The sequence below is a fragment of the Gopherus evgoodei genome, chromosome 7, assembly GCF_007399415.2.
Source record: "Gopherus evgoodei ecotype Sinaloan lineage chromosome 7, rGopEvg1_v1.p, whole genome shotgun sequence".
In the NCBI taxonomy this organism is placed as follows: domain Eukaryota; kingdom Metazoa; phylum Chordata; order Testudines; family Testudinidae; genus Gopherus; species Gopherus evgoodei.
This window is the reverse complement of record NC_044328.1, coordinates 13,185,237-13,207,584: the sequence shown is the minus strand read 5'-3', so window position 1 is coordinate 13,207,584 and position 22,348 is coordinate 13,185,237. Positions and strand designations below refer to the sequence as shown.

The 22,348-nt window shown below is 42.9% G+C and overlaps 1 protein-coding gene across 1 annotated transcript in view; it reads left to right on the top strand.

The window, feature by feature from the left end:
- Positions 1-1,356: 1,356 nt before the first annotated feature.
- ABLIM1 (actin binding LIM protein 1) overlaps positions 1,357-22,348 on the top strand; it is a 315,920-nt gene continuing 294,928 nt past the window's right edge. The window contains exon 1 of the mRNA XM_030569044.1: positions 1,357-1,742. Within this exon, the coding sequence (XP_030424904.1) occupies positions 1,730-1,742 (13 nt within the window). The 5' untranslated portion in view covers positions 1,357-1,729. The remainder of the gene's footprint in view (positions 1,743-22,348) is intronic.

Below are 22,348 nucleotides of genomic sequence, written 5' to 3'. Positions count from 1 at the left end.
ATCACGTCGGTTGCGTGTTGTCTCCTTGCTGCATTTGGATTGTGCCTTGTGTCTCCTGATTTCCATCTCTAGTTTATTGTCACTCATTGCGTATATAGTCAGAGTCTGCCTGAACTGTTTTCATTTCACTGCACAGAGGCTAGTAGCTTACTTGTGTGATAATCTGTGCAGGAATCTGTACCATCTAGATCGTTGTTTTCAATTTGTTCTTGCCACAGGCTGATATGTTGGTGATTTGGGTGCTGAGCCTCAGCCTTTTTTGGTTTGGGGAAGCGCTAGCTGGCTCCACTGGATGGCAGGTTAGAATTGTTGAGGTTAGTAGTGATGATATATAAAATTAGATTTTTTTTTGGTTGAATTTATCTCGTGATACCCTAGCACTTTGCAGTGGAAGGATCCCCTTGCTGCTTTGGTTGAGGTGACACCAGAAGTCCAGTGTTCTTTATGTATGTTAATTTGGAAGGGGAATTGACCCAGTTCTGTGTTGCAGCCAATGTTGCTATATTTCCTGTGTTGGTGTAGTATGCATGCAGCTGTATAGTTACTAAGGGGGTTTTCAGTAGGCCCACTTTGCTGTTGAGGCTTTGCCCCAGCCTTCACTCCTATATAGAAGAATGAGCTGAATTATGTTGTTCAGTAGTTTTACTGAAGGGTTACATCTGTCCAGTGGTTTCTTTATGGCATAGAAAGCCCACAGTCCTGTTGCTTTTATAGTCAGTTGGAAGCTCTCTGAGATGTTTATGATGAGACCTAGATATGTATAATGTAGCGTGTGCTTAATTTCCATGTCTCTCTGTTAACATTTTAGACTTTTGGTGGCTTTCTAATATATCCTTTTTGTTTGTTTGTTTTATTTGTTTTTTCTAGGCTCACCTGCAGGGGATTTATATTGAGCTATATTTATGTTGCATATGCCCATTGTGGTGTGTGCACCCTCTGCTGCTGTGACTTCTGGCATATGCCCTGATCCCTTCTACTGCCTGCACACACAGAAATCCCTTGTTACAGATACATGCTTCTGCTGTACAGGTGTGTGCACACACACTTATGCAGATTCCTTCTGCTGCACGAGTACAGACACAGATCTCATCTCTTGCACCTAGAGACACACACACACTCGCACATACAGATCCCTTTACTGCCTGGGCACACAGACACGTGCAGTGCCCTTTTCTTGCCCACACTACACACACTAGTGCAGATCCCTTCTGCTGCAGGGGCGCACACACACACACCCCCCTCCCTTCTCTTGCACACCCAGCGCGCGCACACACACGTGCTCTGTTCTGCAATCAGAGCCCCTCGCTGCCTCCCCCAGCTCTGCGCTTGGCCCAGGCAGCAGGTGCATTGCGGGGAGCGGCTTCCCGGAGATCCCTTGCAGGGTGGATGTCCTGATCTGCTGCCGGGTGTCGCTGCCCAGCCTGCAGCACTGTGCGGGGGGAAGGGAAGGAGGGAGGGAGGCAGCCAAGACCCGCCCAGCCCTGGCCGCTCACTGTCTGCATTGGCTGCGGCTGCTGGTGCTATTGTCCATGGAGCGCCCTGCTCCGCTCTGCTGCTCCGGGGCAGGCGGCAGGCAGGTACCACCCCGCTCATCTCCATCCCCGGCCCATGGGTGGCTGGCCCGCAGGACCACGGCAGCGGCAGCAGCTGCTCATCTCTCGTCTCCCCCACCCCTCCCTTAACCACCGCGACTCGCTGCCTCCCTCCGCCAGCTCCCACCGCCTGAGCCATGTCTGCGAGAGGTGAGTCTCCGCCGGGCTGCATGTCGCCCTCCCAGCCGGGGCTCGGGGCGAGAGAAACCTGCCTCTTGAATGGAGCCGAGGTGGGGGGGCGGAGCGGTTGGCATTTGCTGGGGCAGCTCCGAGGAAATGCAACCCCGAGCCCATTGCAGTGCACTGTGCCAGCAGCTCCCTCGCCAGAAACTTTGCTGCAGATTTCCTCTCTGAGATGCGGCGGATCGAATAGGCTTTGCTTGTCCTTGGTGGTTTGTGTTTCTTTGCTCTGCTGCTGCACACGAGTGCCCTGCTCACCTCATTCAGCCAGTGTGGGGTGGGAGGGGGGGTCCTCATCGCAGGCTGTTGAAGACAGTTAAAGGTGAGGGGAGGAGAATTATTTTTTTCTTCTCCCTGCCTGGTACCATTTTGAAGCTCGGTGATGGAAATATGCCAGAGGTCGATGCAGCAAGATTTAAAGCTGCAGAGCATCCTTTAAAAATAGAGATATACACCTGTAGGACTATATTAGTGAGACCTTGTTAGCCCTGGTTTGTATTTTGTTTCTGAATAATTTAAAAGCTACAAGCATACAATAATGGGACTAGAAGGAAAGTGTGCAGGGAGGAGCAATTTCTACCTTTCCTTTTTAAAGAAGACATGAATATATTTATAGGGCGAAAAGGAAGGTGATGCTGAGTCTGGTTTTATAGTCAATCAGAACTCAGGGTTACTATTATTAATGACATAGTAACAGCTCAGCCATCGCCTGACTCCTGAACATGGTTGCTTTATGCAATTTTTAATGTCAATAACAGCAGGTTAATACTTTTCATAGAAATGTGCACCTGCCCTAACAGGAGCATTTTAAAGTTTTAGACCAAATTTGCATGATTTCTAATGGCAGGAGGCTTAAATTTGAGGCTCTTCCTCATCCATGTGTAAAGTCTGACTCCACATTGCTTTTGCAATGAGCAACTCAGCCCTGAGTAAACGCAGAACCTGTCTCATCTCAAATGTTGCTGCTTCTGATTTGAGAATTGATAAAGGCGTGGCTGTTCAGAGTTTGGTGCTTTGATTTTGTTTGGTTAAAATTAGTGCCCATTGAAGAATGGGGGGAAGGAAAGCAGAAAGTTAAGGATCTGACTCACATCACAACAAACAAAAGATATTAACAACTTCTCTTTTGCCTGGGGAAAAAAAGAAAATTTTAATAATAGATAAGTAAAATGTTAGTTTAAAAATGCACCCCAATAGCTCTTTACTTTAAAAAAAAAATTGCAAAACCATGAAGATGTGGTTAACAAACCAAGCAATTTCATGATTATTGTGATGCATCTCATGTGCCTGTCCCCAGTTTTCTCCTAGATTTTTTTTTTTTTGGTCATCTTTCCTGGTGTTATGTACACAGGGGCCTCTAACCTGCAAGCTACTTTGCATGGATGAGGTTCTGTGCCAGCAAGGAATGCTATTGACTTCAGTGGATCTCTGTGCAGTTGTAAGGACCCACATGTAACAGCTTACAGGATCTTCGAGGCCAGAGGTTGTAAACTCTTTGTGGCAGGGACTGTGTCTCTCATATGTCTGTAAAGCACCATACCATCTCTGATATAAATGGTACTGGCTGAAAATAATCACGATGTATGGTGAAGCCCTTAGTTCAAGAAGTATGAAAACATGTAGCCCCTTGAAGTGCCCATTTTTAATGGTCTCTAATTCTAATGGAATCCAATTTCTGTCATGAAGTTTCATTGGGGAAAATCCTGGTCTCAAAGTCCTGAAAACAAGGATGAAGGTGGGAGGGGCAGTAGGATTTGAGGACTGCATGCAGGAAGTTTGCAACACCAGTTCTGTGGTGGCTCCATGAGCACTAGCATGTGGAGGGTTGGGGAAGATGGTTTACAGCTGAGTAGATCCTCTGGTCATTTCCCCCTTTGCCGTCCTGCGTACCCCATGGAAAGAGGCATAACATATGTGGACACTATTGCAGCCTTGATGAGCCTAAGACCGCTGGTAAGAAAATACTTTGACACCTCAGAAGGGGGAAATATGCCTAGTGAGTTGGCGGGGGTGCCAGCTCATAAAGAGGGAGCACACTGAGTTCAGAGAGAGAGTGAGAGAGAGAGAGTGGTAACAGAGCATGCAGCAAGTCGCTGAAGCGGGCCTCAGACCTGGAAAGAGCTGATTCCCCAGAGCAGAAAGGAGAAGGTGCCACCTGTGGTGAGTGGACCCTGTGTTACGCAGCATGATATAAGGAGGCAATGTAATGCCGGTGGTGCTGGCTTTCAGAGGAGAAGCTAAACTGTGGTGGTGACCACATGAGGTCATTAAAGATCCTGCAGCACTCTCTGTAATCTGTTAATGGTACTATTTTGGCCAAATGCCACATTGGGTGATGTTGTATTAATTTAGAAAGACTATATGGACCAAAGGTGTTAACAAGACCCAGTCACTGTCCAACTTTAAACAAGGTATACAGAGTATACAGAGACCTCAGCCTGCTTAGTACCCTGGCAAACACACCGTTAAAAATCACTCTAACCTTTTATTAAAGATATAGAAGAGAAGGAAAAACAGGTAAAGCATTTGCAATGTAAAATAAGACTTTAATTTTATCAATATCCCTTGTTTCCCTTTCACTGGAGAGTGTTTTTAGAAGGAAACTCCTCCTTGTTTGATAGTCTCTTTGATGGTATCAAAGATGGTAATAATAAGTGTCCTCTTTTTGGAAAAGAGAAGACGTTAGTAGAGATGGGCTGGAGCTATCGTTGTTAAAGTCTGATCCTGTTTCTTCCCAGGTAGTGTTTGGGATTCAGCTGGAGCCAACAATGTGGCAATGTCATCTGGGTCCCTCTCTCTGGACCTTGTCTGGTCAGGACATCTCTCAGAATCAGCATGTCGAACGTGTGAGGTCCCAGGAGACAGTGGGGATGACAGCCATGCTGGTGCAGCTTGCCTCAATAGCCAATTTTTCTTCTCAAAGTTTCTTCCTTTCACAAAGGCAATTGTGGGAGGAATAGCCCATCCTCTCATTTTTTGCCCTCCAGTTAGCGCTAGTTTCCAACATACCAACATTTGTTTTACTGATTTCTGGTTCCACACTTTGCTTGCTTACTCAGCATGATCTTACCACAGTCCTAAAATTATATCAATAATCCTTGTTGTTTGCATCAATTCAGTCTTTCTGTCTCTCTTTTATTCCTTTTTCCATCAGCATTTGTTATGGGTTATTGTGACATCCTGTGAACTTTCAGGTATGATTTACAATTGAGCTCACAATTAGTGTAGATTTGTAGGCCCAGTTACTGCAACAGTAACTAGGACCAACATTTCCAAAAAACAGGGGCAGGCACAAATAGCCATTTGGGAAACCACCGAGGGGCCCAAGTGGGAGCTGAACACATTGGGGATTTTCTGATCTACTGTTCAGCTGTGCCAACATTGCCTGAGAGCTCTGTAGCTGGAACAGCTTGAATGATGGAGTGGGATTTGCAGGTGTGCTCTGGGTATCTAAACAGTATTTTCAGAAGAGCCATGGGGCCATCCAGGGTCCTGATGCAATACCCATTGGCATCATGGCAACCCCTCCATTGACTTCAGTGGCCATTGGATCAGGCCACTAAAAGTGCTCAAAAGTTGGTATTGTCAGAGGTACTGATGAAAGTGATCACGCAGCAGCCTCTCATTTGTATCTCTGCCGTTTTGTGTACTCTGATAACAGGCAATACACAGAGTAAACTCCCCCCTCCCTCTGTCCAACACACAAGCAAGGCAGGATTCACTGTAGGTTTTTAGAAGAGCCAAGATGGAGGAAGTGGATAGGATTGAGCCCACAGACGTAGACAATATAGTCATTCCATGAATAGTATAGCTCCAAAGTGGGAATTCATGACTGCTGTGGCTGGATACCCAGCATCAATCCATGACTCTTGCATCTTGTCATCTTCCACAGCGGTTACCTGATTTGCAGCCTGAGTTCTCAGTCTCTGTGTTATGTTGGCAGAGAGGGTTTGTGAGCACTTGCCCAGCAGCTCATTCTTGAGGAAGATCATTGAAGATTCTGGGGTCATGTAAATGAGCTTCCCCCTGCTCCTCTCCTCCTTTCTGACATATCCCCCATCACCCACATCTACTCCTGTCCCTTCCACAAATCCTCTGCAGAGTATCCAAAGGAGGCCCTTTGAAAATTCCCTTGCACATTTCTAGCTACCTAAAATTACCCCTGCAGTTTCAGGACCTGTTCCAAAGCCCACTGGCGTCAATGGAAGGGCTCCCACTGATTTCAATGAGTATTGAATCAGGCTGTTAGTTTGCAAAGATATTAACTTCTTATCCTAAATTCTTATGTAGTGTTGCTGTGCACTGTTCAACAACTGCTGTGTTTGGCCCTATACGTGGTTGCCTTTCAGTTGTGAAGTTATCCCTGTATATTCTTTTCCTATCTCACAACTGCAAGGCAGGGGTTAAGTGTTTGGAAAGAGCTTTAATATCATTGGATGAAAGACATTATATTACTTCACAGTGTTATCTTATGCCCTACTTGTGCATATTATCTCAAATTGCTTGAAACATGTCAAAAACACTTCCTCTCCAGGAGGTCTGAATCCAGGGAAAGTGTAAGTTTTACAAATAGATTGGGTTTTTTAGTAGTGGATTTAGTTAGGCTAGAAGAAAAAGGTATGACAACTGTGCAGTCTTATCTGTTTGCTTTCCCATGGTCAAATAATGCAGATATTTTACCAACCTTTGAAAAAAGATTCCAAGAGAGTCAGCATGAGCCATTTTCAGCCCCAAAGGTAGCTTGATTAAAAGAGGAATACACCTAAAACCACACTTCGATGATTAGCTATGTCTCCTTAACGAGTATAACATCACAACAAAAGTAACTAGAAGTTGATAGAACCTGATAAGTGATATAGAAGCATTTTCAACTGATTGTACTATGTCATGGGAGTGGGCGTTACACAGAACTCAATTATAATGGTTAGCCTAGTACTCCATAATCCCTGAGTGAAGTAATGGAATTGCTTAGTTTGAAATAACAAGCAATGTAATATACAATGTATTTACATATCTGATTTAATGACATGCCGATAGAGCACTTTCCCCTTGAATTATTTTTTCCTTGAGTCTCAGAATCAGGGTTAGAACCTGGGAATTCCTAGCTTCTGGTCCTGTGCTGAGACCACTAGACTACACTCTTATAAGCTAATAATTGAATTTCCCCCTTAGGATGAAGTAAGCCATAACATACTCTGTTGTTTCTCCCAAGTATCATTTCTTATTTTATATGTACATGCTGCACATCACTTGCTTCTTCATTCCAGTGCATGTGGATTTCTGCTGAAGTAAACACTGAAGATCTTTTGGTGAGAAATGGAAACATGAAAGTGCTGGCTCCTATTTATGATAAAAACTAATTTTAATTTGAATTTTCTCAAGCTTCAAGACCAGCTCTGTCAGCTGCAAACAAGTGTGTGTATGTATATGTATATGTGCATATATATACATAGGGCTTCTGCTGGCAGCACTTTGATTGACGTACATGCTGACCCGCACAAGCCTAGCTGCAGGGCTTTCCACAGACTTTTTTCTTCTGGGTTTGTCATTGTCTCAACAATATTGCACATGGCTAGTATTGGATCAGCCGTCCAGCAGGTGGTAATGTAGTCTTCCGCCCCCTTTTCCAATCTAGACTGCAGTGTCTTTCTGTCTGTCGGGTATTTTTCTCTCCAGCCTAATCACAGCCATTGCTCTTGAAGTAATGCATGGCTTAACCATTGGTTGACTGTCATTTACATGGAATCCTGAGGCTGGGAAACGCTATGTGTTGTGATGGGAAAAGTATACAATTCAAGAATGATGGAACGTATGAAATATACTCCCAAATCCAGTGCTTAAAGTGGAGGGTGAAAAATATTGGAGGATCTGTTCTAATCTGGGAGCAGCATCTTTGTAAGACATTGTTGAAAGCTCATTCCTCAGTGACCCAGCTTGATTTTTAAATTTTATTTTTGCTGGGCCTGTGATCTCTTGCAGCCCCCCACCTTCCACCACACATATTTTAAGCATTAAAATAATTTCTAATAAATGATCTGCTCTCTGCAGCAGGAATGACAATCAGATTCTGAAGCGGGGGGTTGCTGATGTTACCCACATTGTGCCATGAAGCTGATGGAGAAACAAAGTGGATCTGTTCAAGACCAGTAGAGAGATGGTGTTGAGTGTCTCACTTCAAATTCCCTCCATTTTCCCACCCCTGTTCCCCAGTTCACAGCCTCCCATTCTCAAGGTATCCCTTATACCCACCATCCTCTGGTGGACTTGTCAGAGCCCCACTTCTGTTAATCCATTGAGGCCCTTGGAGGGGCTGCTGTTGAGTCATACAAAGCAGTCCTTCCTCAGTGGCTGCCAATATCTGATAATATAGTCTCCATAGCACCCTCAGCCTTTGCAAGCCGAGGGAGTGAGAGCATCCAACTAAAAACTGCACCCGAGTTTCCCAGAGTGCTAATACTAAGCCATCAGTTTAACTAATAATAATAGTTTATGCCTTGTCCTTGCAGGGCACACGGGAGCATGGAAGGTGCAAGCTACTTCCCTTCAGTCCCTTCCCTTGTTCTCCCAAGGCAGGGGTGGCCATCCATGGTTGCAGTTCCTGCCCTTGCTTGCTAGCCCCTCGGTGTTGCCCATGCCTCTCAGACTTTCCGCATAAGGCAGAGAGGAGATGGGAACCTCTTCCTTTCTTCCTCCTCCATGGAGCAGAGAGCAAGCTGCACTCTCCTCAGGGGTGGTGTGGCAGCTGCACTGCCCCTGTGCTCTGGAAGCTCTGGGAGATATGTCCTAGTGCCTCTCTTGGGACCATGCCGCTGTGCTGTGCCCTGACACAGACTTGTGTCTTACTGGCCCAGTCTGATTCTGAGTATTTTTAGAGCACTTTACTTCACAAACATCAGCTTTATAATGAACTCCGGAGATGGATTATTTTATTTAATTAATAAAAACTAGTTAGAATTTTGAGGATCTGATAGCAATTTTGAAGGCGAAGGTAAGACACCCAGGTCCCCTAAGCTGAATTAAATTTGCATATTCTGAGTAAGCACGCTGATGAAAATGTTCTAGGGGGGCTTGATATGGATCCCTTGAAGTTCATTGTTCCAGTTCACATTCAGCCCAGGTTGGCTGTGTATTGGCCTATGTAGAATGTCAGTCTTTGTCCAATTCCTAGTAGACCAGGGTCCATGTTAGTGAACAAAAAGACTTTAGTTTCCTGTGATGTCAGTCTGGCACTTCCCATGAGCTGGATGGCCCTAGGTAGACCTTGGGGTGATTCCATCCTCAAAGCATCTCAATGTTTTATGTTCATTAACCTGACAGATACATACACAAATGGTTTAAGCTGCGTTTTTACAGCATATCTTGTGCCTTGTCTTGGTCTAGAAGTATAAGTTATAGAATCATAGAAATTATAAATGGAAAAGTCCTGTTAGGTTGTTTGGTCCATCTCCCTGCCTCTTCAGGACAGTTCTTTACTGTATATTTTAGGGCAGTCTTTCTCAAACTGGGGTCCGAGGATCCCAGGAGGTCCACGAAGGTAGTCCTGGGGGTTCGCGGGCTCCGCTGATTAACTTCTCCCTCTCCCTCCCAGCGCCTCCTGCATGCTGGTGAATAGCTGTTAAGCAGTGTGCAAGAGGTGCTGGGAGGAGGGGGAGGAGCGGGGATGGTGCACGCTCGGGGGGAGGGCAGAAAGACGAGCAGTGAGGACTAGGCCTTGGGCGAAGGGCTGGAGGGGCCTGGGGCTGAGCAGGTGGCTTGGGGGGCTGCAAACATTTTTACAATCAAAATGAGGGTCCTTGGGTTTCTAAAGTTTGAGAACCGCTGTTTTAAGGCATTTGTCTAGTCTAGATTTAATGCCCCAAGTGATGGGTTTCCACCACTTTCTTTGGGAGAATGTTCCGCAGCCTAATGGAACTCACTGTAAGGGTTTTTTGTTTGTTTGTTTATTTCACACAATTGTCCTAAATATCCTCGTATTAAGTTCATCCTGTAATCCCTGGGTTAGCTAATTCCTGTCTATCCTTCGTGTTTACTCTGTCCAAAAACTTGTAGTCAGTTATCCTTTCCCCTCCCCCTCCCCTGTTCCTGAACTCATTGAGGGGCTTGATCTTGATCTCATTGGAGTCAGTAAACTCAGAATCAGGTCCTGTGTTGTCACTTAGGCAAATTATGCATTCTGGGAACTGATCGTTCCAGCCCTTTAACATTCAGATCTGGTGGAACATTTGTTTTGATGGGAAAGAAGAATGAATTACTGATCTATTAGACTTTAAAATTAATATTTCTCTTGGGTTGCTCTTTTGTTTAACCTCCCGCCCCTTCAGACTGATTGCACGTTCTTTTGAGATTAATGAAAATTAGTCCCAAATGAATGGAAAAAATGGTATAGAGGCAAATGGCAACAATAAGAGGAAACTGGGACAATGAAGTAAAATCTATTTTAGATGCACACCTTTGAATAGATTTGCACACAAGGAAAATAAGAATCAGCTTATGGATGGAAAGGCAGGCGAAATTGCTTTTACAAGTTGAGTGAAAAATACCAAAAGCTAGCATGTGGCTTGCAGTCTCTGAAATCAGTCTTCCTGGGATTTGTCTTCTCAATTGTTTTGCTTGTAATGGATTTGAAATGAATCAACACTTCATTTTGAATCATATCTGTAAATAATTGAAAATGGAAACCAGTTCTCCTAAATTCTCATACTTTTTTAATTGCCCCTTAGTTATGCAGTTTGAAGGCTGAAGCTCACAATGGAAGGAAGAGTTGTGTTTGTAAAATCCTGGGACCAGTTCTTGGTGCTTAATATTTTATCATTTTGTGTTTCTAGCTGGGATGTCTTTCCAGGCAGCTGAACATCATAGTGAAAAACCAAACCAAACCACCCATCCTGTAGCAAATACTGTATTAATATTATAGTCAGTTGTAAAGTGTTTAACCATTATTGTGCTTTAAAGAAGGAATTTGCTCATCCTTAGATGATTTAGTGCAATTAAAGGGCCCAGTTCTGCAAACTCCACTGAACATTGTGTTTACTGTGGTAAACAGTCCCATTTGCTTGAATAAGGAACTAAATATTTTGCAGGATTAGGTGTAAAGATTGGACCAAATGGATGAAATACAGTAATGCATTTCTACCACTACAGACTCGGACCCCTGTTTTATCCCTTCACCCTAGATATCCCAGATTTTTAGAGTTATGCCATTGGACCAGTTTGTGTTCAATATTAATCACATGACCTTAGAGTCCTCTAGCTTCACTACAACTACAAGAGAGCATATGATTTCTGCCTCTGCTCGAAATTATGTACACTTCTATTTTTTTGAGGTCTGCACTTTAAGTAAAGGAGCTGTTGATGTGAATGTAAAAAAGACTGAAGTGCTAATGTACCATAGCCTTTTGTGAGACTGCTGTGCTTCTACCACCAGAAGGAGAGGTGGTGGGATCTGCCTTCTTTATTTGTATTGTTGCTATAGGAGATGGGCTGTAGGGATATCTGTACTATACAACTGTGATTCGCTGAGGAGGTATTGCTGTAGGAAGTACAGAAAATAGCATTTCAGCAGGTGATAAACTAGGCTCAGGGAAACTAAACAAACCTTTTCAGTTCCTATTTCAAGGAAGGTAAAGAGAAACAAACTAGTGAGCTGTGAGGTATTGATTCTTCAAAAAATGTAAACATGTGCTTAACTCTCATTGGAGTCAATTAGATTTACGCACATGCTTAAAACATTCTGCCAGATCAGGACCTGAGTGAATAACGTTAATCTGTAGTGAGAACATTCTTTATTAATTAAACAGTATATTGGAGTGCATGCCACTTTTTTCATGCCAACTCTTGTATCGTTTCTTTTGTTTCATACTCTTGAACTTTCCCCTGGTATCGCACTGGCACATTTAAAAGTGATCCTTCTTTAGAGTATGTCAAAGGAAGTGGTTTTAATCACAATATGCACAACAGTCAGTAGGAAAATTTGCTCTCTGGTTATATGATAAGGAGTTTAATTCTGTAGCTTTCTTACAGATGAAGAAAAAGAACCCGCTTGCAAAAATCACAGGCAAATGACGCTATATAGTCATAAAACTAGATACTTTTTAATTTAAGGTGAACTAATGTCAATGTCTCCAATATATTGGTGATGTTTATTATTTACTTTTCTATATTTGGGACCCTACTTTAATCATTTTAAGTGTATCATCATTTTGATTTCTTCCAGTGGGAGTTCTGTATGAATAAGGATTGTGGGATTTGGCTCAGTAAAAGGACTCTGCTATAATTACTGTTACCGTGAAGCTGATTTTTGTTGCCATCATATCAGGCTGTTACATAGCTTCAGTGATCAAGACAGAAGTCAGCAAACCCACTATTCAAGCTGCGGTTTTCTTTTAACTCGTGAGGAAAGGTTCCACTCTGTTTTTGGCATTGAAAAGTCTAGGAGCAGTCTCCAGCCAAGTTAGAAAAAGAGCTGAATCCCGATTAACTGTCAAGGGCTGCAGTGGAGGAGAAATCTAAGCTAGTGCTGTGAAAAGTTTGCTTACAGGAACTCTTATTCTTTCCAGGTCTTCTTGCACAGAAGATGTAAAATATGCCAAACTATTTACTTCAATGCTGTTAGTTTTGCACTTTGGTTAGTTAGCTTCAGAGGAACTCCTGATACGTATAAGGTCTCTGCAGTGTGAGTAAGATTCTGGGGTGCAAAGAAAGAAGAGACCATTGTAGGGCCTGCCACTTCTCCATTGAAGGCAATGATACGTGATCCCGTTGAGTTCAGTAGCAGCATGATTAGATCCATCTTCAATAAGATAATATGTAAAATGAAGGTTACTTGACTCTAGACTTAGCGGGTTGAGAGGAATGAAAGCGAGAGAGAGAGAAACCCTTCCTGCCTTGGTTATGTGGAAGGAAAGTTGCTTCCCTGATTGGTCCACCAGAACTCCAGATGTACTGTACGAACCTTCCTAGTCAATTGTTGATGAGTGATCCAGAGGATGCTGGCCGCAGCCAGAATCTGTCTCCTCTTTTGCTCAAGCTTTAGAGACTCATGTTTACAGCTTTGGAGATGCCTGGCTTGATTCCTGGTGTGTCAACCAAAATGGTGGCTGTCACAGACGTCTCTTGTAAATCTAAATAATTAAAGCCAACAATCTCCTTAAAGTTAGATTGAGTGTGGATGGGAATCCAGCCAAACACACTTCAAATAATAATGTTTTCATGCCTGTTAAAGAAATCTGATGTACTGTTGAAGTGTTGATGGCTGCAGGGCTATCTTGACTCCTTTATTCCAGTTCTTCAGTCATATGCATGTGTGAAAGTGAAATGTTAGCATGTGTGTCTGTGTTCAGACACTTGTTCTCTCCTAGGAGGAATATTGGCAAAATATTTTGGTCCATTTTTTATATTTAGAATGTAATTTTACAGTGTTTGTCGGAAAGCAACACTTGCATTTGGACATGAATATACCTGGAGGCCTGATAAAAGAAGAGAGAGGATTGAAGAATGTAAGCGGAAGACGAACTGGATCTTAGCAATATGTGAAATCAAATGGGTTTTGTTTTCTTTAATTTAAAATAATCCAAGCAGTAGAATTACTAGCCCCCATAAAAGAAATCTATAAATTTCTCTGCTGTTTTTTAACAATGAATAGAAGCATAACACTGATTGGACCTCATTGAAATTGTGCTCAGTTTGACCTCTTGTCATATTGTCACCTGTTACTTATTTTTGTTAATATTCCTCTCATGAGTAAAAATACAGGCATTCAGTGCAGATTAGAGTGTGTGTGTGAGAGAGAGAGAGAGAGAGAGACGGGGAACAGTGCAAGGTGGGTAGGGAAGAGTTCTTTTTTGCTACAGAATAGTTTTCTTTTTTATTGAAATTGGAATTTTCACAATTTAAACAAGACAAGCTATTTTTTTTTAAAAAGGTTAAATGAAAAAATATATTCTGAGAAGACAATAAGAATAATAAGTAATGTGGTTATTCAAAGCTGAATATTTATAGTGGTTCAGACGTCTGAGACAATCCGGAACTGCTGGGGTTTTGATCTCTGAAGAAGAGTTATAAAACTTCAGTCATAGTTGAATTGACAGATGCTAAGAACAAAACAACAAAAAAGTGCCCTATTTTATACCTAAAATACTGGATAAAGCTAGAATAATTGAGAAAAGAATTTGATTAGGATTTAAGGATCTCTGTAACATGAACTGAAGTAACCTCAGTCCAAAAATATTGAAACATTTTTTCTCTTTTCTATTACCAGCTGTTTTGATATTTGAACTAAACAAGAGAGGATGTATTATGTATGTATACATGATACACATTAGGAGTTTCACGTCTTAGACCCATAAACATTCTGGATAAATAGATTATATATTCCTGCAAAAAAAGGCTTAAATTTAAAAAAAAAGCTTATCTGGCATGTTAGCCTTTCTATCTGTCTGATAATGGCATGTTAAAATTATAAGTAATTAATATCAGTTAATTTACTTTTGCTGCCATAATAGCATTATAATATTTCTTTACACTGATACAGTGTATTTATGAGAATTTTAATGACGATGTCATTTATTGTAGAGTAGCTGTGACATTTTTGTCTTCCCTCAAACAAAACAGTTCTGATCACACCTTTATTTTTAAAACTTTATTACTTCTGGAGAAGAAGAGCAGGAGACCAGTAATGCAAAACATTATCAACTGGTTTAATTTTTAAAATAATGTTGAACAATCAAGAATCTTGTCTGATATTTCTGGGCCAATTCTGTTTTGAGTTCCACTGGAGTCAGTCTAGCATAACTTTGCTAGCTTTGATGGAGTTACTCTAAATGATCACTGATTTAACTCAAAATAGACTTTGGCCTTACCTCCGTAAGATAGATGCAGAAAGTTAATATTGATCTAACTTTCACAGTAGCAACTGGAGAGAGATGATTTATTTGCACAGTTTCTATTTTTAAAACTAGAACTGGGTGAAATTTTTCAGTGGAAAAAATATATGAATTTATGAATTCATATTGGTTTAGCTAAATTATTCATCTTGAAAAAACAAAAATTCCAAAAGTTATAACATTTTGAAAATGAAACACTTCAATGTTCTGACCTTTTTATTTTGGAATTTTCCTTCAATTTTATTTAGAAAAAATGCAAAAATATTTTAAAAAATCTTCACAGAATCTAAACAAATCATTTTTTGATCCTAAACAATTTATTTTTCAATTTATTGATTCACTGAAATAGTTTGTTTTTGGGTCAACTCAAAACTACTTGTTTCTTCACTAATGCCAGCAAACCAAAAACTAAAACCAAAAAAACTCCAACCCCCCAAAAAACTAAAAAACCCCAAACTGTTGTTCACACAGCTATTTTAAAACTAAAAGAAACACATAAGTAAAAAGCCTCTTTCTGGTGATGGTTTGAGATTTTCAAAAATGCCACAGTGCCTTCAAGAGCGCAAGTCCTGATAACTTTCAGTGGCTGCTTTGGTGCTTTTGAAGTTCCCGCTGTTTAAATAGTTAAAACAGCCAAAAAGTTGGCGTCATACAGTGGTCAATGTTAGATTTCACTGTGGAGAACTGGAAAAGTGGAGTGGAAAGAGAAGGATCTCCTGTGTGTTTTCCTTATGTTATGCTCACATAGTAACTCATCCATCCTTACCTACCTTCTCAGCACCTAGATAGTGTGATGACAAATGTTTAGAAATATCCAGGAAGATCTACCTGAGAGGAAGGTTGTGAGGGTAATTTTATGTTTCTGCAGATCGCTGCAGTGTAAAGCACTATAAAAATGCTATGTGTTGTTCTGTCCTTTTTCCTATCTAGTACTATAAAGTATGCAGAGAGAGCTGAAATTTCCTTTGATAAGACCTGGTCTGTGTTTTGGATGATAAATCCCACTTAATTTGTCATGCTGAAGGTTTGAGAGGTTGTATGACTTATTGGAAAAGCAACCCCCTAGAGACTGCTTTTGCGGATGCCAGAAGTTCACATTTTTCCTTTCTGCAAGACAAAAAAAGACCAAACAAACCAGTGCAGAAAGATGCATTTTATGCTCCATGCATTAGCCCCACTCCATAGTTATCAGAAGCAAAAAGACTTTGTCCCCTAAGGGGGTTTATGAATTCCATCCAGCTTGCTATTTATGATGTTCTGGAAGTATTTTTAGAAAACATTAGCAATGGTGCTGAAGGGGACTCTTTATATGGACTAATTCACTAGGCATCAGGCTGAAACTAAGAAGCAGGAATTACAGCGACATAGTAACAAGAAAAATTCCAAATCTTTTGTTGATTATCTATAGATAGACTCCAATTATTATTGAAAATAATGATAAACATGGGGAAGAAGATCTATGTGTTGACTGCAAAGATTTGAAAGATGGATGAAGAAATCTTAAACTTATTCTCTGAGCTTCTGAGAATGAGAGATGTCTATGTACATGTGAGAGAATAGCGGTAGAGAATTCATGAAATGCAGTCCCGAGGAAAAACCTATGTGTATATCTGAAACTTTCCAGCAAATGTCCAGGGCTTTGCACACTTTGATTAGGGTGACCAGATGTCCCAATTTTATACAGACAGTCTCAATTCTGGGGGCTTTTTCTTATATAGGCACCTATTACCCCCCACCCCGTCCCAATTTTTTACACTTGCTATCTGGTCACCCTAACTTTGACAATAGTGGGTCTAATTCTGATCCCCCTTACACTGCTTTAAATTTGAAATAATGTGTGTGTGTGTATCTGGATACCTAAGAGCAGTGAGAGATGAGCAAGTAAGAGAAGGCTCTGAAGCAAAGGGAGGAGGGAAGGCATGTGAGAGTCCTTCTGGAAGCAGAAATTTCTAGAGACACAACCAGAATTGGTGTTGAATACAGAGAAGCTGCTCCAGAATAAGAGAGACAGGATTGGAGAGTGTTTTGATAAGGACCAATTTATCTAGTGAAATGTGCTGTAAGTCTCTGATTTAAAAAGAAAGTTAAATTGTGTGTGGACTGGTTTTGTTTTTTGTGTGGTTTTTTTTTTTGATGCCTCAAGATGTGTAATGATCTATTCTTTTGTATTGTGGAATAACTTTTCTTAGGAATCCTTGTAAAGGCTTTAGGAAAAGAAATCTACTAATTTTTAAGTTTTGGGGAGGAAATTATTAAATTAGAATAAGATTGAGTGGCTCCAATGCTCATGGGTGTAGTTCAGTACTAAGTAACACAATCTGTGCCATTGCAGAAAAACTGAATGAAAATGTCACTGCTGAATGCATGGTGAATTCCTCTCTAATAATGCTTTCTTTGCACCTCAAATCGAGTGCCAAAAAGGAATATTAAGACTCTTGTAATGAGGTCTATTAGATTTACAAAGGGGAACAGTATAAGCCCTGTCACTTGGGACATTTTGAAACTGTTACCAGGAAGCAAATAGAAATCATACTGCAAGGGACAGTCCTTCATTGGCTCACAAGGAATGGATCTGATGATCTTCCGACTGGATGATCTCCATCTCTAACATCCATGATAAGCCCAAAGATGCAGCCAGAAGCTGTTTTTTGGGGGCGGGCGAGGGGGGCATCATACAATACTTATTCTTTTTTGCACAATATAGTGAGCTCTAGTAAATGGAAGATAATGTGATAAATCAGCATGAATAATCAGAACTGGATAACCCACCATTACCATCACTGCTGCTTTAATGCTAAAATGATGATTGCACATGACTTTATTAACAGCTTCAGACTTGACTTAGATATATTCCTGAAATGTTTTTCTTTACTCCTGCTATGCAGCTCCATTTTCCCAGTGTGTCTTGATGGTCTAATTCTTGGACATAGACGTTGCATAGAAATGCATCATGTGGCAAATGTATCATCGACAGAGTTAACGTCTCAGAGTTTTCTCTTACTTCCCGCAGTATTAATGTCTGACATCTGTGGAGGTAGAGTGCACAGGCACCAAGAGGAGAGGATGAATGCACGTTTAAAATACATTTGAACATGTCTGGTTGGACTTTCTGTAAGTGAGGATCCTCATTGATTTTTCTATTCTATACTCAAGAAATGATATGCAGCATGGAATGGAATAACTGATGGCTACTAAAGTCTATTAATCTTCATTTCCCCCTTTGTCCAACAATTAGACTCCTATAATGTGAGGCAACTTGATATGAAGACTTGAATGCAGATTCATCCACGATTGTCTCGAGCTAATATTTGTGTGTTCAATAAGCTCGTCACTCTAAATATCAACATTGTATCAATATCGGTATCAACATTGCAGAAGTTCAAATCATTTTCTTTCTTCTGCTTCTCTTCCTGCGATGAGGTGTACAAAATCCACTCTTGGCCTGAAGGGGTTAAAAGGACAATATGGGGCCCAGGTAGCCCTGCCCCTCTGAACCCACAGAGCATGCTCCAGCTGGAGAGGAAGGTTATAAGGGAGCAGCAGAGCTCAGTCAGATGGGGGAAGACAGATTTGTCCTGATGGGTCCTGAATAAGGGTGCTGAAGAAGCCTCCCTGTGGGACATTGGACTGCATGCTGAGTCCAGTTGGGGCTGATGGTTTAGTTGACTTTTCTTTGTCTTTAGTTACCTTATATTGGTCTTGGAGCCGTGGCAGAGACACAGTGGTAGGAAGGGACCCAGGAAGGGTATCTCCGAGAGCACTTCAGGGTGCCAGGCATTGCTGAATCTCATAGAGCCTGGGGTCAGAGCCTGGTGGGGCGGGAAGGCCTGGACTCCCATACCAACTGCTCCTGCTTCTGGTGAGGCATGTACCCCATTCCAGTCTCACTCTCTTTCTGAGAAGAAGAGCGCAAGGACATTGCAACCTGAGGGGAAGCTAAACCCATCCTCCAGTGAGGAACTGGACAGAAAGGCCTTCCTGCTGGGAGGTGATATACCTGGCCCTCTGAAAGCTTTATTGCATTTCCTTTAGGAAACTGAAGCTAAAAGCCTTCCTAAATGGAATATTTTCCTTTGTCATATCTGCTTCGTGCTTCAATCAATAGCTGTATGTTGGAGACACCCAGAGCATAGTAGTGTAGAATACCGGAGGTCAGACAGACACAGCAATTTGGTCTTTCCTGCTCTAAGCACTTGAGAAAATAATTAGCAAGCCTTTTATTTCTTATAGAAAATCTAACTTATTTCTTGACTGAAGAATGACCAGTTGGAAGTGACAGTAATAGGCAGAGAATACATTGAGCACAAATGGTCTTTCTGCAAGTAACAGAGCTCTCTGAAAATGAGCTAGGCTGTAATGGCTGAATTCTGCTACATTGGTGTAAATGTAGAGTAACTCCACTCAGGCCAAATCCAGAGAGCTGGAGTTGCACTTGTTAGTTTTAGGGTAATAATTTGAAGAACTGTGGGAGTTGGAATGGTGTGTTCATTTCTAACATGCTGTGCAGTTATAGATAAGGGTTCAACTAGTTTAGCTATTCAGTATGAACTTTTATTTCGCAGACTTTCCTTAAAATCTGTTAGTTTGCTGTATATGTATTCATTGGCACAGCGAGGGCCCCAACTAATTTGTGTGTGATTTTTATATAACATTTTAATGAGCAATAAATGTATATAGTTATTCGTTGCATTTATAGATTCAGAAACTACACAGATCAAATATGCTTTAAGGGATGCAGGAAAAGCAATGTTACCCACAGGAGAAAAGTGCTGTGTATCCAAGTCCTTCCCAGAGATAGTTAAGAATTCCCCATTTACAAATAAGGAAGCAGTGGCACGGCAGAGTTCAATGGCTAACTTATGGTTACAGCTCAATTTAGTGCCCTAGATGAGAGTAGAACCCAGCTGTCTAGATACCTACTCATGTGCCTTATCTAGCAGCCCATGCTACATCTTCTCAGATGGTCATACACATTCTGGAACATAAGTTTGAATCTCTGTGCTGTTTCTAGAGCAAGGTGACCATTGTATGTAAGTTCTCACGTATGATTTACACAGGAGGGTGAGACAGAACTGGGAATTGAACCCACATCTCATGAATTCAGTTCACTGCCTTAACCAAAAGACCAGCCTTCCTCCCTCAGAATAACATGGGACAAATTCTGCTCTGATAAATTTGATAGTCTCTAAGGTGCCACAAGTACTCCTATTCTTTTTGTGGATACAGACTAACATGGCTGCTACTCTAAAATCTGCTCTGAATGTCACTCTGGAGTAGCTATATTGACTGCATTGAAGTCTGCTCCTTTTGCAGCACTGAGGGCCCTATTGTCAATTTGCCAGTAATCTGAAGATTCCTACTAATTTGTCCATGTATTATGTAGGGATTTTAATCAGCTACTGCATGATGAGGTTGGCTGCAGTTGATGACAGTTTCTGGATTCTCACTGCTATAACTGAGAGCAAGATTTAGCCCTGCATCTCCAAGTTTTATGCAGATGAAAAATCCATAAATCAGCCAGTAACACTGCAGCCTTCTGCCTTTCAGTGATTTTTTGGAAAATAACCTCTGCTTTAAATGTGCTTTTGCAAGCTGACAAGAGACATAAAGTCAAGGTTTCTCAAACAGGGGTTGCTGCGTGTGTAGGGAAAGCCCTTGGCGGGCCGGGTTGGTGTGTTTACCTGCCCCGTCCGCAGGGCTGGCCGATCACAGCTCCCACTGGCCGCAGATCGCTGCTCCGAGCCAATGGGAGCTGCTGGAAGCGGCATAGGCTGAATTCAGGTTATCCCCAGCTTCTTTTTTTTTCTAAGCAGAGATTTGGCAATGGCTGAATTCTAATTCATCTGACATTTGGCCATCTGGAGCTGAGCAGGGCTTTAGTCACATGCCTTAACTGTGTGTGTAAAATGGAGCAACATGGGAACGAGGGGCAAAATTCATCTCTGATGTAAATCTAGTGAAATCATTGGAGTTACACTGGGGTAGAATTGGGGTTTTCAAGTATCAATTTGCTGTACAGATTATTGGACAAATCCTATCTTGCTTTCTCAGGTATAAGGTAGCCTTGTGGTACAACGATGGGGCATTCTATGTAATTTATGAGTAAAGTGAATGCAAACAGAAGTTTGGAAAGACTGCCTGGTGTTTTGTTTGGATTGATCTGGTACTTGTCTGAAACTAGCTAAGTCATTGCCAGTGCAACATTCTCTGAAAGCCGAGCCATCTGCAGTTAGAACAGGGGTCGGCAACCTTTCAGAAGTGGTGTGCTGAGTCTTCATTTATTCACTCTAATTTAAGGTTTTGCGTGCCGGTAATACATTTTAATGTTTTTTAGAAGGTCTCTCTCGCTACAAGTCTATATATTATATAACTAAACTAGTGTTATATTGCAAACTAAACAAGGTTTTCAAAATATTTAAGAAGCTTCATTTAAAATTAAATTAAAATGTTGATCTTACGCCGCCAGCCCGCTGCTGGTCTGGGGTTCTGTTCGCCTAGGCCAGCAGTGGGCTGAATGGGGCCTGCAATCGGGACCCCAGCTGGGAAGGGTCTGGCAGCCAGAACCCCAGACCGGCAGCGGGCTGTGCGGGGCCAGCAGCGGGGACCCCAGACTGACAGTGGGCTGAGCGGCTCAGCCCACTGCCGCTCAAGGGTTCCATCTGCTGGCTCCTGGCAGCCGGCATCCCGGCTGCCAGACCCGCTCACCCCGCTGCCGGTCTGGGGTCCTGGCCCTCCCCACATACAGTGGGTACCTACCTTCTCCCTGGTTCTGGCCCATTCTCTTCCTCTCTCTGCACTGAGCTGAGGGTGGGAGTGGACTGAGCACAGGGCTGGGGGTGGAGGGTCTGGCCAGAAGCTAGAATGAGGGAGGGGGCTCAAGGTTGGGGCAGGAGGTTTGGGTATGGGGGCACTTACCTGGTCAGCTCCCATTTGGTATGAGAGGTGCAGGTGGGAATGTAGGGGGGGTACAGGAGCTCCCATTTGGTGCTCAGGGTGGGAGTGGGGATCTGCAGGGTGCATGGAATGTCGGAGGGCTGGGGATGTGCAGGGTGCAAGAGTCAAGGCAGAGGGTGGGGGGCATGTGAGGGGGGGTGCAGGTGACAGGGTAGGGGGGCTGGGTATGTGTGGGGGTGCCAGAGTGAGGGCTGGGGTCATGGGAGGGGTGAAGGAGTCAGAGGGCTGGGTGGTATAGGGCTCAGGGCAGGGGCCTGGGGCATGTGTGTGTGTGTGGGGTTAGGGCTCAGGGCAGAGGGCTAGGTGACTACCCCTCCGCAGAACCCCCAACCCCCCTGCTCCTTGTCCTGACTACCCCCTCCTGGGACCCCACCCCCTATCTAAGCCTCCCTGCCCCTTGTCCTCTGACTGTCCCCCTAGGACCCTACCACCTACCTGTCCCCTGACTGCTCTAACCCTTATCCACACCCCCACCCCCAGACAGAACCCCCTGGACTCCCATGCCTATCTAACCGCTTCCTGCCCCCTCCCCCCAGAATTCTGGACCCATACAACCCCCTCCCCCGCTCCCTGCCTGCCCCAACCCCTCTCCACACCCCTACCTCCTGACAGCCCCCCCCAGAACTCCTAATTCATCCAACCCCCCACAGCTCCTTGTCCCCTGACCCCCCCTCCAGAGACCCCACCCCTGGACCCTCCTTGCTCACTGTCCCCTATCCACCCCTCACCCCCTAACAGACC